General features: G+C 27.0%; 1 protein-coding gene across 1 annotated transcript; it reads left to right on the top strand.

Moving 5' to 3' along the window:
* Positions 1-1,243: 1,243 nt before the first annotated feature.
* On the top strand, positions 1,244-6,885 carry LOC124953256 (estradiol 17-beta-dehydrogenase 11-like). The gene is made up of 8 exons (XM_047504360.1): positions 1,244-1,404; positions 1,834-2,121; positions 3,018-3,142; positions 3,897-4,007; positions 5,108-5,269; positions 5,383-5,465; positions 5,525-5,641; positions 5,751-6,885. The coding sequence occupies exons 2-8, from the start codon at positions 1,902-1,904 to the stop codon at positions 5,893-5,895; spliced, it is 963 nt and encodes a 320-aa protein (XP_047360316.1). The 5' UTR covers positions 1,244-1,404; positions 1,834-1,901; the 3' UTR covers positions 5,896-6,885.
* The last annotated feature ends 10,120 nt before the right edge of the window (positions 6,886-17,005 follow it).

Genomic DNA, 17,005 nt, shown 5'->3' with positions numbered 1-17,005 from the left:
AGTGGATTTTTTTTAACTATAACGTCATCGACAACGAGAAAAGTTTATTTCTGTATTTTTTTATTTTGTTTTCTAATATTTTTATAATAACTACGATTTTGATAAAAATCGATAAAAACTATTGGACGTACGTAGATCTCGTAATCCGTATGTTGCACTTACTTAAAAATTCAGGTAATTTATTGGATTAATGCAAAGAATCATGCTCGCCTACCTTTCTCTTTTTTTTGTTTCTTGGGCAAAAAGATCTCGCTATTTCCTTTCGGAATCAAATAATTTCCATTTACCGTTTTATGCATGATGTAATAGATTGCCAAATATCATATTTGTGATCTTTTTGACTTCTCCCCCTTCACTCTCCCTCTCTCCTTCTCTTTCTCTCTCACCTTCTCTTTATCTCTCTCTCTCTCTTTTGCACATTCATACATGCTGCTATTTTATATAGACGAAATACGAAATTTATTTTGTAGTCGCAGGAAAAGGAGTGAAACGTGTAATTGTTATTTATTTAAAATAAATCATAAAGAAGAAAAAGCAATGATTGAGAGAGAGAGAGAGAGAGAGAGGGAGAGAGAGAGAAAGAAATTTCGATCAATTATATGTTATATTAAAAATATCGGAAACAATTTGTGTATATAAAAATGTGCTTGTAATCTAATTACATTGAGTCGTTTACGAGAAACGAAACATTTGGATAATGATAATTAAAATAAGAAATAAAATGTTATGTTTCAATTTGATTGAACAACATTTCTTTGAAATAGGACATCAATAGTTTCTAATATTGTTATCGCCTTTTAGGATTGTTTGAAATTTTTAGATTGAGTTTTTCGTGCAGGAACAAAATAGAAAGCCTCGATTATTCACAATGCAAAATTTGAAACAAAATTTCTTTAGAACTCATTGATATTTTATCATAATCATTTTCAAGAAGTGGCGAACCTATGATATATAATCTGCACGATTTATCACCAAATGTTATTCCCGTTTATTCATATTACTTTCGTTCTATCTTGTGTATATTGGTTATAGAAGTTTCATTTGAAGAAAGATTTTGAATTATGTAGTAATTAGTTCTGGTATATGATATAACGACAAATATTTACTGAAGACATATACAAAAAGTTCGGAATCAATGGGTCAAATGTATATGTACAGTAACCAGTTCTGAAATGCGTATTTCCCCCGCTCTTCATTATATGAATATCCCCACCACGCATTAAATATCTCGTTCAACTTGCTCGGCATTCAGTTCGTCGATAACCATAGGACGAAGCGGACTACCTCTTTTTTTATGGAGAAGAATTATTGATTTCGTCGGGAATTTTTTGCCGTTATTTATTTATCCTTTTTCCGTTACTTCTTGTATCCTGAAAGAATATCTGTGGACACTTGATTTTTTATGTAAGTTATATCATGTATTGGAATATTTCTTTTTTCAAGTATTATTATTGTAAAAATAAATAAACTTCGTGTTATTTTTTGTGAAAAATATTTAAATATCGAGAGTAAATTCTTAAATCTAATGTACAATTTAAGTATGTATGATTTTGAAGATATGAAACTTTCTTAGAAGAGAATAGTGAATATGTGATCTTGCTCAAATGCTCAAACTAAAATCGTGTAATAATAATGTTAATGATTGTAATAAAACTAGTGATAATAATGATGTTTATATTACGATAATAATAATGATAACGAAGATAGTAATAATAATAATAATAATAATAATAATAATAATAATAATAATAATAATAATAATAATAATAATAATAATAAATTATGTTTTATATTTTGTCTTATAAATTAAATTGTTGTTATTGCTTAATACAGGATATTTTCTTACAATTATCAATTGTTTCGAAAGGGAAACTAAAATAACGGTGAAAATTTATATAATCATGTGGATCGTTCTACCTATGCTCAAATTTATCATATTCAAACTTATTGGTATTATGAGAAGCATTATAAAGTTATTTATTCCGTTGAAATATCAAATGAAGGACATTTCTGGCGAGATTGCTCTCGTCACAGGTGCTGCTGGAGGTCTTGGAAGAGCGATAGCAATCGGTTTAGCTAATCATGGTGTTATCGTTGTCATTTGGGACATCAATCAGAACGGTGCGTTGACTTTGATATTCCATGTTATTTAAAAAATTATTTGTTTATTCAAAATTATATACGGAAGATAAATCTATGATAAATTACGGGACAAATATTCGTATTTAAAATCTTCATATAATTCAATTCACATATATTCTTACATTAGTATGTATTGTATTATAATTTCTATATTACGTTTATGTGTATTTTATTGTATTATTTCTTTTTATATATTGTAATAAATCATCTAACTTTAAGATCACATTTTGATCATTATAAGTATGAGAAAAAGTCATATATATATTGTTACGAAAACTTTTTCTTCTTAAGTCATAAATATTTTCATACGACTTGTTTATGTTTTTGGAATGAACGAAATATATTCTTAAAGTTTTCTATTCGTTTCGAAAAGATACATATTTAGATACATATTTATTTTTCTATTTATTTCATTCTGCATTTGAGCATAACGATTAAGTGAAAGTGATGAAATCAATTAAGATATCTTCCTTCTTAAGATAAAATATTATTAATTATTTATTAATTATTATAAGGATCTATACATTTATCTTTTGTCGTATTAAGTACAAATGCATACATACGTAAATGTATCTTAAATGTATTATTCGTAGTTATTTCTAATGTTTTTCTAATACTTATTTGAACACTCACTGGTAGCATATCGAATAAAAACATCTAAGTATATTTAATTTCGTTCGTCAAATGATGCATGTATACAATTTACTCATTAATTCGGCTGAGCCGATTATTTAAGAACAGTTGTGACAATTAACTGAAGACTTATAAGTTTGGAATTAATTAATGATAAGAAAAGCATATAAGAATTATTTTTATTTCGAAAATCGTCAAAAGATGCTTACATAAATGATTGATTTTCTTTTGTTATCTTTCAGGTATCGAAGAAACGATGGAATTGATAAAAGCGGCCGGTGGTACTTGTTACGGATACGTTTGCGATGTTCGTAATAGCGATGATATTTACAAAACGGCTGAAATAGTTAGAGAAGAAGTTGGTCAGGTGAGATGTTACGCAAAACTTCGTTAGATGCATAGCGAAAAATTCTAAGGATAAGGATTGGATAATTTTTGTTTCACGAAATGTTGCCTATATTTTTTTGAAATTGATAGATTTTCGAGTTATGGCTTTCTTTTGCTAACAATTTACTTGCTTAGGAAGAGATATTAGATGACATTCTAATGAGGTTGAATATTATCTATATCATTATTTCTAGGTTGCGTTTTCCTAAATGAGCTTTGCAGTCGTTCATTTACAGTTTTATCAGTTTTCAGCTGCGTTTTGGGAAATGAATATTTATGCGATTAATACATTATTACATTAATACATTTGCATCTTAAGCTCATACATGCGTGAAATTTTTCCTAGCGATTATTACCGAAGGACAGACTTACATGTTGATTTTTTATACGATAAAAAAGAAATTTTAGTGATATGGGTCAATTTTAGACTTTTCCGAATAATCCAAATGGTTTAAAATTATTTGTAAATATTCGACAAATATTCAATGAAACTATTCTCTTCTTATTTGTGTCGCGACAATCTTTGCTCATCACGCATTAAATTTCTGGATATTTAAAAATTTTTGTAATTAGAAGTTTCATATCAATTTGATCAGGTGTTATGATAAGTAGCAAAGTATTGCATTGAATCGTATGGCATATTTTATATAAATATTATTATTAGAGAATATTTAACGCGACGCTTTTATACGTATAGTAGAATATTTTTCTTCAAATATTTTTCTAATTTGTAGGTAAACATCTTGGTTAATAATGCAGGAGTGATAAATATTGGAAATTTCTTGGATATTCCAGATAATCTTCTTAATCGTACAATGGAAATAAATATCATGAGTCAATTTTGGGTAAGTAAAACTATAATATATCCTTTATATATTCAATTCATTTAGTATTAATGTTTAATTTTGTTGTTTAATAATAAAACTGCTATTAAAATCGTATGGTTTTTTATAGTTTCGAATAAAAAAGGTAATATGAAAATGTACTGTATTGAAAATGTACTATATATACAATGATTTTGTGGTTGAAGAGTGAACTGTTCTGCGACTTTCATTAAATTGACAGTTCTTTCTATTTCCTCTTTCAAATTTTTGGAACTCATAGAAAGTGTCATAGAAACTGCTGATTAGACATTTTGAAAAAAACATATAGGTACTCTCTGTATTTATATATGTGTGTGTATTTATGTCCGAATATAATATTGTACTCAAAGTTAAATAGATGAACTTAATCTAGACGGCCGATTAAAGCAATATATTCATATATGTTTTACCCATTTTTTGCTTGAATCCATTGCCACAACAGTATATTACTTTGAACTGTTCAAAAAAATTGTAAATTGGACATCCGACTGATTTCAAATTATATCATTAGGATATAATCATTTGTTTCAGTGATTGAAATTAATGTAAATCCACCTTTATTTCCGAAAAAAGAATCGCTTCCTTTCATATTATTATCTGTTGATTAAGTTATATCGTTTATTTTTCGATTTAGTTGAACAAAAATCGATTCTGTTAAACTCATTCTGTGAGTAAGAATGAGTTGTTAACTGAAAAAGTTGAGTAAATAGATTATTGTGAGGGAAATATTTGTTTTCTACATTCGTTTATTCATAAAAACGATTAAAGAAGAATAGAATTGTTTACAATTATGTTTAATTCTTATCACTATGTCAAAATATTATATAATATAATTTAATAAGTGGGCACTTTTGGAATCCATTAAAGGAGAAAAATAATTTTTGAAAGGTAAATCGATTAAGTATCTCATTGTGTGACGATCAGATTTAAATATATATGTAATCGATCGTTGATTACAACCTTTTCATTATAATCGTAATTAAATATAAAAATTTTTTATGATTATATAAATTCCTACCAAAATTCTGGATTTCTGTTAATAAATTCCTGATAATAGAAATTCTTTTCTATTTTCTATACAGACAGTAAAAGCATTTCTCCCGGCGATGATAAAAAGCAATAAAGGTCATATTGTAAGTATAGCGAGTGCAGCTGGTCATGTGGGGTGTCCAAAACTAGTTGATTATTGTACCTCAAAGCACGCAGTTGCTGGATTCATTGAATCATTACGATTAGAATTAGAGGTATGTATTTTTTTTTATTTAGTATCTTTATTTGCTTGTAGAAATACCATTTGTTATATCGGTATATTTTTATTTTATTTTATTTCTTTTTTCTATTTATACATTTCTTTTAGTACGAGGGATATAATATCAATACTACAGTAATATCTCCTTACATCATTCGCAATACGGGCATGAATATAGAAGGAGTTGCTCGGTATGAATGTACGCGTAGAGCTAGTTATAAAATATGATAATAATAAATATTTATTTTAGGTTTGCATCGTCTCTCAGTCCGAATGAAGTCGCTGAAAAAACGATAATATCCTTACGATGTAACAAACATATCGTTATTATACCAGCATTCTTAAAAATTCTAATAATTTTGAAATGGTAGATATCAATTTCTCTTTAAATTTTCTTTATAATAAATAAATTTATAACACTTATCTTTAATTTTTATCGTTTACAATTTAAGAAACAATATTAAATGAAATTTCAGGATACTGACATGGGATTTCTTTCGTATGCTAATTCGTTCTTTAATCAACTATGATATTTTATCCAGCTATGAATTGATAAAGGAATCATCAGTAAAACAAAGTCCAATAAGGTCCAAAATTGTCGAGCGAAACATTAATAATTAACTGGTGGTTAATTATTAATTAATATTTTCAGTTCTTTATTTGCGCATTTTTATTATAATCATTACTTATAATTTAAGCAGATTAATCAGACAATTAATTAAAAATAATCAAATGAGATAATGAATTAGTATGCATTTTCTTTTCCGATAAGAATATAACTAATATATACAAATGCTGATAAATAGTTTTGCATGACTGTTCTTTTTTGATATCGTGAGGAATGTTATCTCAACATTATAGAAATGTTTGCTTGCTACGTGCTTCTTTAAAAAATATTGATATACTTTATATTTTTTTTTTTTTTAAATTTCACTTATCTACTCTTATTTTTTATGAGCAATCTTGCTTTTTTGATAAATTATAGTTAGCAATGTTGTAGACGATTGTTTCATGATGTAACATTGATCTTTCTTTTGTTTTATATGTTATTAATTGTGCATTTAAATCTGCTTTTTTATTGTTTCAAGCGTATTACTATTTCTTATTGTTTTTAAATCTATCTTTATTAACTATATTAAATTATATTAAATCTATTTTAAAACTTAGTCCTAGAAGCTCAATAAAAATTTTTTTTTTAGTATTTAGTTATTAATAGTTATTAATTATTCTCTATTTGGTGTTAGAAAATTTGAGACCTGAAATGGTTGATAATTTATGTCATTTATTTAATAAATTTTGTAATTGTATCTATGCGTTACATTTTTCGATACGTCATTTATAGCGATCAAGGATAGGAATACACTCAAGTTACTGCAGAGATTTTGTAGAAATATTAATAAAAATGAAAAAAAAAATTCGAATCTAGGTATTTTTAATTACAATTTTTAATAACAATTTTAATTTATCTTAAGAATTATCGATAATAATTTTAATTTATCTTACGATTTTGTCCTATGAATTGTCGATAATATATTTAATTTACCTTAAAAATTGTTAGCAATAATTTTGTTTATCTTCCGATTTGTCGAATAAAAATTTGTTTCAATCTTCCTTTTTAATTGTTGATAATAATTTTAATTTGTCTTACAAATTTTTTATACTATTTTTAATTTATTATGAGTTGTCAGTAATATCCTTGATTTATCGACAAGTTTTTGGTAATAATTTCAATTTACCTTACGGATAATTGTTAATAATCCTTACCTTATGGGTTGTCGGTAATGTCCATGATTTCTCTTGCGAATTGTCGGTAATGATTTTAATAATAATAATAACAATTTATCTTCCGAGTAATCGATAATAATTTTAATTTACCTTACGAATAGTTCATACTATTTTTGATTTATTTTACGAATTGTCAATAACATCCTTGCATTCTACAAGTATTCTTCTATTTAAATAATTCTAATCAACAATAAAATCGTATTAATTGACATAATATTATAAAGTTTATTATAGTTGATGTAATTTACAATAGTTTCATCTTTAATATATATATACTTCATATTAAACCTCTGGTACAAAGATAATCGATGATAATCTATTAAAAAGATATGTACGAGTTAAAAATGTTTTTATCCAACAAAATAATACAAATAATAAATAATTACTGTGTAATAAAGAAATATTTTGTTTAAATTAAAAAAAAAAAAAAAAAAAAACAAACTCATATTTAGATTCTAGATTCGGATATAGGTAAAAAATTCAAATTATTTTTATTAATATTAGATGAATGAATATTTTATGATAAATCTACATTATTGATACGGGTAATCGATACGTGTTAATAAATTGAATTAAAATAAAAATTAACTGCAACATTAAAGCTAACAGAAAGCTTATGGCAGTTGAGAGACTGAGATCGCGTGTTCACTTGGTTTTCACATAAACATGTACGTAACTGTAGAAACAACTTAAGCCAAACGTAATAAATACACATATAAGTATCTTCAACAATTTTCATAATTTTCATAATGTTCGTTATGTAAGTTAACTCGACATATATATATATATATATATATATATATATATATATATATAATTCTTTTTTCGTTTCTGTAAGTGGTGAACAAAATTCTTTTGATATTACGAAGAAATATAATATCTCCATCGATCGTATAATACACGACATATTGACGAACGTCCAGTCAATCAAGTTTCCCGCGCTTTTTCTCCAAATAACGGTAAGACAGTTCTCAGGGAAGGAGCGTACGTCTTTTTCCAAGGAAAAGTATTTCTCGATTTCGGAACGCGACTTATCGGTGTAGTATCATTACAGAGATAGTCTGGATCAGAGTTGACCAAGCGTCGAGTACGTAACACACACATATATATATATATATATATATATATATATATATATATATAAGCACACAATGTTTATATGTAACATAACGTATCTCATCCATTAGATCGTGAAGAGTAGTACGTACATACGTATATGAGTACATACATATATACATACATATATACATACATACATACATACATACTTATATACCATGTCTCCTTTTATCGATATTACGAGGGAAGAGAAAAAGGAGTGGATAGAATCTGTTAGGCGATAAACGAAGTTGCCTTCTCTTCGAGTGATCTAGAGATCATTCTTGAGATCGTTCCGAACGTTCAGACATGTTCCGCGTAATCGAATTCGCGAATACGAAAACGCGAAACCGTTCGAATGGGCCAATCGCCATCGTTTACCAACGTTCACTTACCTTCCAAACGTAATTCAGTTGTCTTGTTTACAACTGTGTTCGCCTTTCTCTCAAAGTGCCTTGTCATCCTTGTTTTCACGTACTTTTCACTTTTGTGTTTCCAGTTATGTTTTATCAACGATGTCCACATCCAGGTGTTGTCCATGAACGCGGAATCAAATATCTATGTTTTTGGTAAGTACAACGATCTTATCTTTTCTCTCTTTTTTTTTTCTTTTTTTTTTTTTTTTATTGCTTTTTGTTTGCTTTTGTTTCATTTCGTTTAGCTCGATGTATAAGCGAGAATAAATATTTTTATTTGTTGATTTTATATATGCTAAATTATTGTTTTATTCTTTTTTACAAACTGAGATCAAATATTATTCTTGATTGTTCTTACGTAAAAGTAATATATTTGTTTCATTATTTTTTATCGGCTTAAAGATCAAAATTATTTGAGTAGAAAATTTGTTTTAAATTCATTTATGATTGTTCGCGAATATTTTCTTTTTTTTTTTTTTTTCATTATTTTGATATAAGCATGACAATATGTTTTTTTTATTTCTTGGTTTTATGTAAAGGATAATATTGTTACATTCTTTCTAATCGGCTGAGATGGATGTTATTTCTAAAAAATTTAATTTATACAATTTGTTTCAAACATAAATATTTATAATCATTTACAATCATTACCATTTTTTTTCTTTTTTTTTTAAAAAAGACAAAATAATTAAAAGAAAAATTTTAATCTTCAAAATTTTATAATAATGCATATAAAAATGTAACATTTTGCCGACTTAAAATTGAAATATAAAGTATCAATCAAATAACGTATCAATCGATAATGTCATTTTCTATTTGATAAGTATTCACTATTGAATGTTTTAAGCGGGAAAATTACAAAATTACTTCATTAAAATACAACGAACAGTTTTTCTCTTTCCATCGTTTGTTGAACGTTACTTTTGTTTGTAATATCCTATAGATGTTATGTACGTACAAACATCCACCCATCTACCCACCCACACACACACACAAACATATAGACGCACCTAGCCATACGTATATACTAGCTTTTGAGTTTGCTTTACTCACTCCTCGTCCATTGTTCTTATTCGGCTTCCAAATTGCTACCGGTTAAAGCGAGCGCCTGTAACGTTACTTTTGTGTTGGCTTTAGTCGCTGCAATACGTTCCGTTCTGTGCACGTACAGGGAAAATTAAATATCCGCGAAATTCATCTTCTCACGGTTGGCCTGTTGATTTTTAATTAATTTCGATTATAGAACTTTCATAACTTCTCCTGATGTGACGCCATGATAACCTGTTTAAAATTCGTTATTTTTCATAATCATTACATACGTTATTTTGTATTATCTAAAGATATTTTATTATGTATAATCTTTATATATATATATATATATATATATATATATATATGTGAATATAAAAGTACATTATTGTTATTTATTATATGAAAAATATGTGTTCAAAATAGTATAATATTAACTATACGTACGTATATAGAATATATCCGTCCACGGATGTCCGGGCAAATATCTCGCGACTCGTTGAAGTAACAAGAAAGTTTAATAAGAGAAATTTCCATGGCTCAGTGTCAATACGAAGTACATAATTCCAAATTTCTTTTTGTTTTACTCGAGAACTTTGTTTTGAGTTATGAAAGTCAACATAGTTTTGTTGAATATCTATAATTCTTTTTTGAATGCTTATTTTATTGTGCAGTAACATTTGCAATTTAAATTATATCTAATATAAAGTTATTAGAAACTGTGTATCGTTTACAAGATAATCGACATCCTAAGAATTAAAGTACCTGATTTTTTATACTACGATTTTAAAAACAATCATAAACTATTTTGTTCGATTACGTTGAACAGTATCATTAATCACTTTCAACTCGTAAAAGTATACAAATGATTGATACGAAACTAATGTATTTTGTATAGTATGGAGTATGAATTGCAGTATAATATGAATCTGTTAGTCAATTGTTAAAATGTCGATTATCTCGTAAAACTTGCACAATAGAAAATTTTTTATTACATATGACTTTGATTGAAAATGGCCACTGCTAAATAAATTTGTAAAAAAAAAAAAAAAGATTATAAAATTAATCTGTTCAAAAAAAAATTATATTGACCATCGTGGCTCACAAAAGTCACAAATAAAAAAAATATTTTTATGCGCTCTGTAAATGACTTAGGGTTATGCAACTTTTTTGTTTCTAATAAACTTCCTTGTAACATCAATCAGTTTGCGAAATATTTTCTCCGACATTTATGGCCGGAACATATAAATATGTATATATATATATATATAGTATTCAAAATTCCAACTTTATTTATTGACCGATCTATAATGGTACAATATTATAAAAATCATTGAAGATTTCAAGATTACTTATTAATCAAGTCTAATATAATATTCCAATGATAAGTTCTTATTTAGGTAAAAATATATTACAAATTACAGCGTTCATTATTGATCAAATTAAGCCTAATATAGTATTCAATATCGTTTATTAAACGTATATTTAATATTGTTTATTGAAATACAAATTTCTTTAAATATTTCACTGTTACTTATCGACCAATGCAAAATCAGTAAATATATAATAATATCAGTAATTATATATTGCTATTATAAAAAAATACTAAAAATATCGACTTCACTTTTTAACCATTTAAGACAAACGTATTACTGTAATCGATGTTATTTTTTCGGATAAAAAAATATTGAAAATATTAGGGCTATTTATTGCTAAATAATACTATTAATGGTGTTACAAAATATATTAGCAAGTATACAAATTTTGGCATTACTTATTGTCCAAACGGAGACAGACAAACGTAATAATATATTGAAACTTCCTCGACAGTCCTCAGAAAAAAAAAAAGAAAAAAATATCCACCGTCATTTATCAACTGATCGATTGAAAAAAAAACTATAGTTTATTATAAACACCGGGGGGTTGTTTAATTCGCAACTAAGATATTGTTAGAAGTATGTCGACGTTAGTTATTGGCGAAGTTGTTAGAAACTTTTCGGATGGTTTATTCGCAAGCTGGCAATAATAGAAGTAGTCGAATCGTAGGAACGATAATATTTATATCGTAACTCTCGTTGGTAGATTCCCGTACTCGAAAGAATTTCTATCGTGTGTCGCACCGAGAAGGCACCGAAGAGGCCAAGATTTTCTCTCTCTCTCTCTCTTTCTTACAGATGTTTCACTCGAGATTACGACATTCTTACGTTTTTCTCTCTCTCTCTCTTTCTCTCTTTCTCTTTCTTTCTCTTTCTTTCTCTCGAGGCACAGATTGAAATCTGTATGGTGCGAGAGGTACGGCCACGGTCCAACGTCATTTTTTTTCCTCCGTTCTTTCACTTTTTGCTTTCACGTCGTAACCCTATACCCCGGACGTTGCTTTTCAAACGTCCACGAAGAAAAGAGACAACGACAAAGAAGACGAAGAAACCATCATCCCGTATATGCTCGAGATAACAAATGTTTCTTATTTCAACATTTTCCATTACTTTTAATATTTCGTTGATAATAATATACATTAATCCTCATCGATCTCTTTCGATCTATTCGAATTCAAGATTGAGATTTTAATAAGAAAGAAATAAAAGAAAATGAATAAGTATTTATTTTTATATTTTTCATATAATACATAATAATAATATATTATATTTATCATTTTCTTCATATATAAATATATATATATATATATATATATATATATATGAAGAGAGAAAGAGAGGGAGAGAGAGAGGAGATATGTTTTATTTTTTATAATAGATATTGCAACAGTTTTGGATTGATCAATAAATAACAATTGAATTTTCACTATTTTATATCTAAATAAACAACACTAGTATAGTTTAATATTATATTAAGTAAAGAATACAGGTAATATAATACTAAAGAAATTTGGATTACTAATTAAATTTATTATATAATATTTTTGGATTTGTTAAAAATTATATATCGTCGGAATTTTTATAATTTTATATCTAAATAAATATAATATTATTTACAGTATTATATTAGTTTTGATCAATAAGTAATGTCGAAATTCTCAATAAAAGTTATTACTATTATATACTTTTTTTCCATACCTGATATTCTTTAATAATATTTGAAGTAATTCGAGTCTTATATAGATATGGGATGGAGTTTATGAGGAAAATGATTTTTTACAGTACTTATTAGAATCCTATGCGATTGTAATGTGGTATTAAGCCACAAAAACTTTTATGCAATATTTTATAAGACGATTTTAAATGACGTCGTCATGTGTAGAAAATTGAATATATAATTTTTATACACTTATACGTATTTCAATATTTTGCATAAAATTAATCGAATGAAGAAAATAATTTAAAAATTAACATCTCATTAATAATGTCTTATCAATTTTAATATAAAATAATTAAAATTCTAATTCTAATTCTAAATTTATTTTTCTCCATTGTAGGACCTAAAACATTGATCAAAGAATTTTAATTATTTTTATCTAAATATTGTGCAAATATCGGTTTATCAAAAAAAAAGAAAATTCTAATTTTCTCAAAAAAAAAAAAAAAAAAAAAAAAATTCCAATTATCCTAATCCATCTGTAATATTTAGAATCCGGATTGTGTACATTGAATTCGAGATTCCGAAAAAAAAGGAAGAAAGAAAGTGAAAAAAAAGAAAAAAAAAAATAAAGGAAAAGAATCCCATAAATCTACACGATCTTTTAATCCTCTTATCAGATTTTTATCTATCTTACATAATCACTGCTGAGTCCAAGGTTTCAGGAAAGAATGAAGAAAAAAGAACAAGAAAAGAGAAAAAGAGAAAACAAAACAAAAGAAAAAATTAAAAAAATGAAAAATAAAAGGGGAAAAAAAAAACCGAAAGAAAAGATTAAAACGAATTTTCTAAACCCTATTCTAACTTTCAGCAGGTTGTCAATCTTTTTTCTTTGTTATATAACCCATCGATCAGTCGATAATAATTGATGGACAGAACTAGGCGTTAATGTTGTAGCTTTTTACGTCACGTTAAAGATGATAGGGCCCTAGAACCGTAAGACTACATCATAGGGTCTATGATGATATATCAATTACGGTCGGGCACACAAGCTGAATAGCCGATACCCATGAATATCGGACGCATGTGCGCGTCTGGAATGACCACACGCGCTACACTTACCTTAATGGATAACGAATGCGCGTCTCGTAAAAGTTCCTTCTCCTCTAGGGAGAACGTTTAAGGAATATCCTTTAGATATAACGGGTGTCGGATAGATAAGGAAACATAGATATTTATTCATTTCTATCTCATTGCTGAAGACATATCCGAGATGTCCTATTAAGATAAAAACCATCTTCTATATATAGGAATGAGAACGAAAATATTCATTTTCGAGGAAAAAGAAATATTTCTCGTTCGATCAATGGCAACACAACAATTCGTTTTCTTATTTCGCTTCCTTTGAATATCACCGTTGCATTTATTTATGTTATCTTTATTTTTCTTTCTTTCTTTCTTTCTTTTTTTTCTTTAATTCATCTTTTTATTTTTATTTATTTTATTTTATTTTATTTTATTTTATTTTTTTATTTATTTTTATTTATTATTTTTTCCTAAAGTATTAGAAACACCTTTTTAGTGATAGATTAACTCCCATTTACAAGAGAGGCATTAAACTTTTTCTCTTTTAACTCTTGCTCTACTAAATGTGTATGTGTGCATGTGTACGTATGCATATGTATGCGTTTGTACACGTGTCCTATATCTGCCTCCCCATTTTATAATGCCTTTTTCATTCGCTCAAATATTTAATGGGTTTGCTCGATAGTTCGAAAATTTACCTGACCGATGAATTTTCTCCACGATTTACTGGCTTGCGTATTATCAATAATCGAACTACTTAAATATCTCAAGTTGAATTTTTTGTTCATTTCGCCGTTTAGTTCCTGCATTTTTTCGATAATATTTTTATGTTTGCTTCGAATTCTTTCATTGTGCATCATCACGTATTAGTAGTCGTTAATTAAAAAACTTGTCAACTCATTAGTCCTTCATTTACAAAGTTAATAAATTTACCTAGTTAAAAGGACGATTTGTTTTTTTTTTAATTACGAAAGACTCCATAATAATATATAATTAAATCATAAAATCGTGTTGAATTATTTCTAGTAACTATAAGTTAAGAAATTGAAATTTGATTTTAGGTTTTATATATATATATATATATATATACATACATATATATATATATATATATATATATACATACATATATATATATATATATATATATATATATATATATATACATTATCTTATATGATTAATATTCAAATTCATCAAGTAACTTTTTATTTTATCCTAGTAACTTTTTATGATATCTAAAGTTGACCGAAGATATTACTTTTAAACTTGTCAAAGATATAATCACTAAATTATAAAATTAATAAAAAAATAATCATTTTTAATGTATAATAAAGGCAATGAAATTGGGGATCGAAAACGAATGTTAAAGTTAAAAAATAACGTTCATTACAATAATTTATCCGTATGACTGTACTGAAGTGAATGATCGCTTGTTTCTGATTTAATTAATTCTGAGATAAGTTATTTTATTTCAATAACTTTTTATAAAATGTGAAATTATTCGAAGATATCGATTATGTTTGTCACAGAAATAATTACTGAATTATAAAGAAATAATTATTAAATTATATTGCATAATCAATAAATTGTTTAATAAAAGAATGATTATTTTTATTTTAAATAAAAAAAAAAGTAAAATTTATGATTTTTGTCAGTAACTTTTCATGAAAATTGAAGTTGATTGAAGATGTATCACTTTTGGATTTGCCAAAGAAGTAATTATTAAATTATATGATTAATAAAGAAATGATTATTTTTATCGTAAACAAAAATAATGAAATTGATGATCAGAAATGAATTTTAAAGATAGAAGAAAATAATGTTCATCTTGACAATGACGGTAGTTTATCCATGTGGCTGTGTCGAAGGCAATGATCGATCGTTTCTAGCCTAGCTTTCGCCGAGTAGTCAGTTGATCCTGTGTTCGTCGGGGTATATGGAATCGCGGGAAAGGATTTATTGGACCGTGTGGATCTGCACGAAGATCTTTCGAAGAGGTGCTTTTGACGAACGATCACGATTAATAATCAGTACTGTCGTGCGATCTCAACGAAGGGCGCTAACATCGTTAATACTATTTATCGCTCGTTATCCGTTACTCTTCTCTATATTCTATTCCAACCACGGGATAAAATGAAGGAGGATAAAGAAAAATTTCTCTTCTCGACTATCTTACATAGGAAAAAAGGGATCGTAGTATTAATTTGAAATGAATTTATCTTTTTATCTATACGATGTTACGACTGGAAATATTTGGACATATTTTAAATCCTTCTTCTTTTTTTATTCTTTTTTTTTTTTTTTTTACTTGGAGAATTCGAATCTTTTAATTCTGATGTTTTCCGAATGTCTAGAATGTAATTTAAAAATATTGACTTGCTTAATAAGTAATGTCGAAATTTTCAAGCATTTTATGTCGAAACTAATGAAGCTAATATATTATTATTTTCCGTAAAAAAAATTCTTTAATTTTTTAGTGTTATATATAGTTTATTAATGTTGTATAGTATTTCTTAATATATTAATGAAATACTCTCTTTAATTTTGTGTATTATAGTACTTTTGTTTATATATAGTATTTCTTTGCATTAGTATTCATTGTTAGAAAAGTATTAATGTTTTTTTTTTTTTTATATAAATGTTATTTCGATTAATTGAAAAAAAAACCAAGTAAATTAATAACAGAACTTTTCACTTAAATATTTTTTTCGTAGATTCGCGATTGATTAGTTTTAATGCAAAAACCTTTGTCATACAAATTTGACGTTACATTCTTATGTTGAAAAAATTTACAATCTGTTTTCATTGAATCTTCAATCATGATTTAATGTTATACCGTGGGTAATCGAAAAAGGATCGTAAATTTTTGTTTGTATATTCCGTTAAAATTTCTTAGGCGGAATTCTGTCACTATGAATTTAATTCTAAGTTTAACTAGTTAATCGCATTTTTCAAATCGTTTAGTTACACGTTACGATCTCATACGGATAGAAAGGGGAATCCCTCTTCCTAAGAAAGAGGGTGGGTAAAACAGAGGGAAAAGTGGTACGAGGAATACCTGAGTGGCAACCTACCTCCGATGTCTCGTTTACCATAATACAAGGACGGCCCGATGCCGAAGGTAGAACGCGTTACGAGTATTCAGTAGTGACTCGAAGAGGGAACTCGAAACGGTAGCAATGCGTCTTGAACAAGGGCAACGTGAAAAGCATCCAGTGCTGGTTGTCTCGTTGGATGGCTACGTGCTTCTAGGGAATTTCAAAGGTGGACACGTGATATAT

Source organism: Vespa velutina, chromosome 12 (assembly GCF_912470025.1).
Source record: "Vespa velutina chromosome 12, iVesVel2.1, whole genome shotgun sequence".
Classification (NCBI taxonomy): domain Eukaryota; kingdom Metazoa; phylum Arthropoda; class Insecta; order Hymenoptera; family Vespidae; genus Vespa; species Vespa velutina.
Note: the sequence above shows the minus strand (reverse complement) of the source record. Positions and strands in the feature narration are given on the sequence as shown.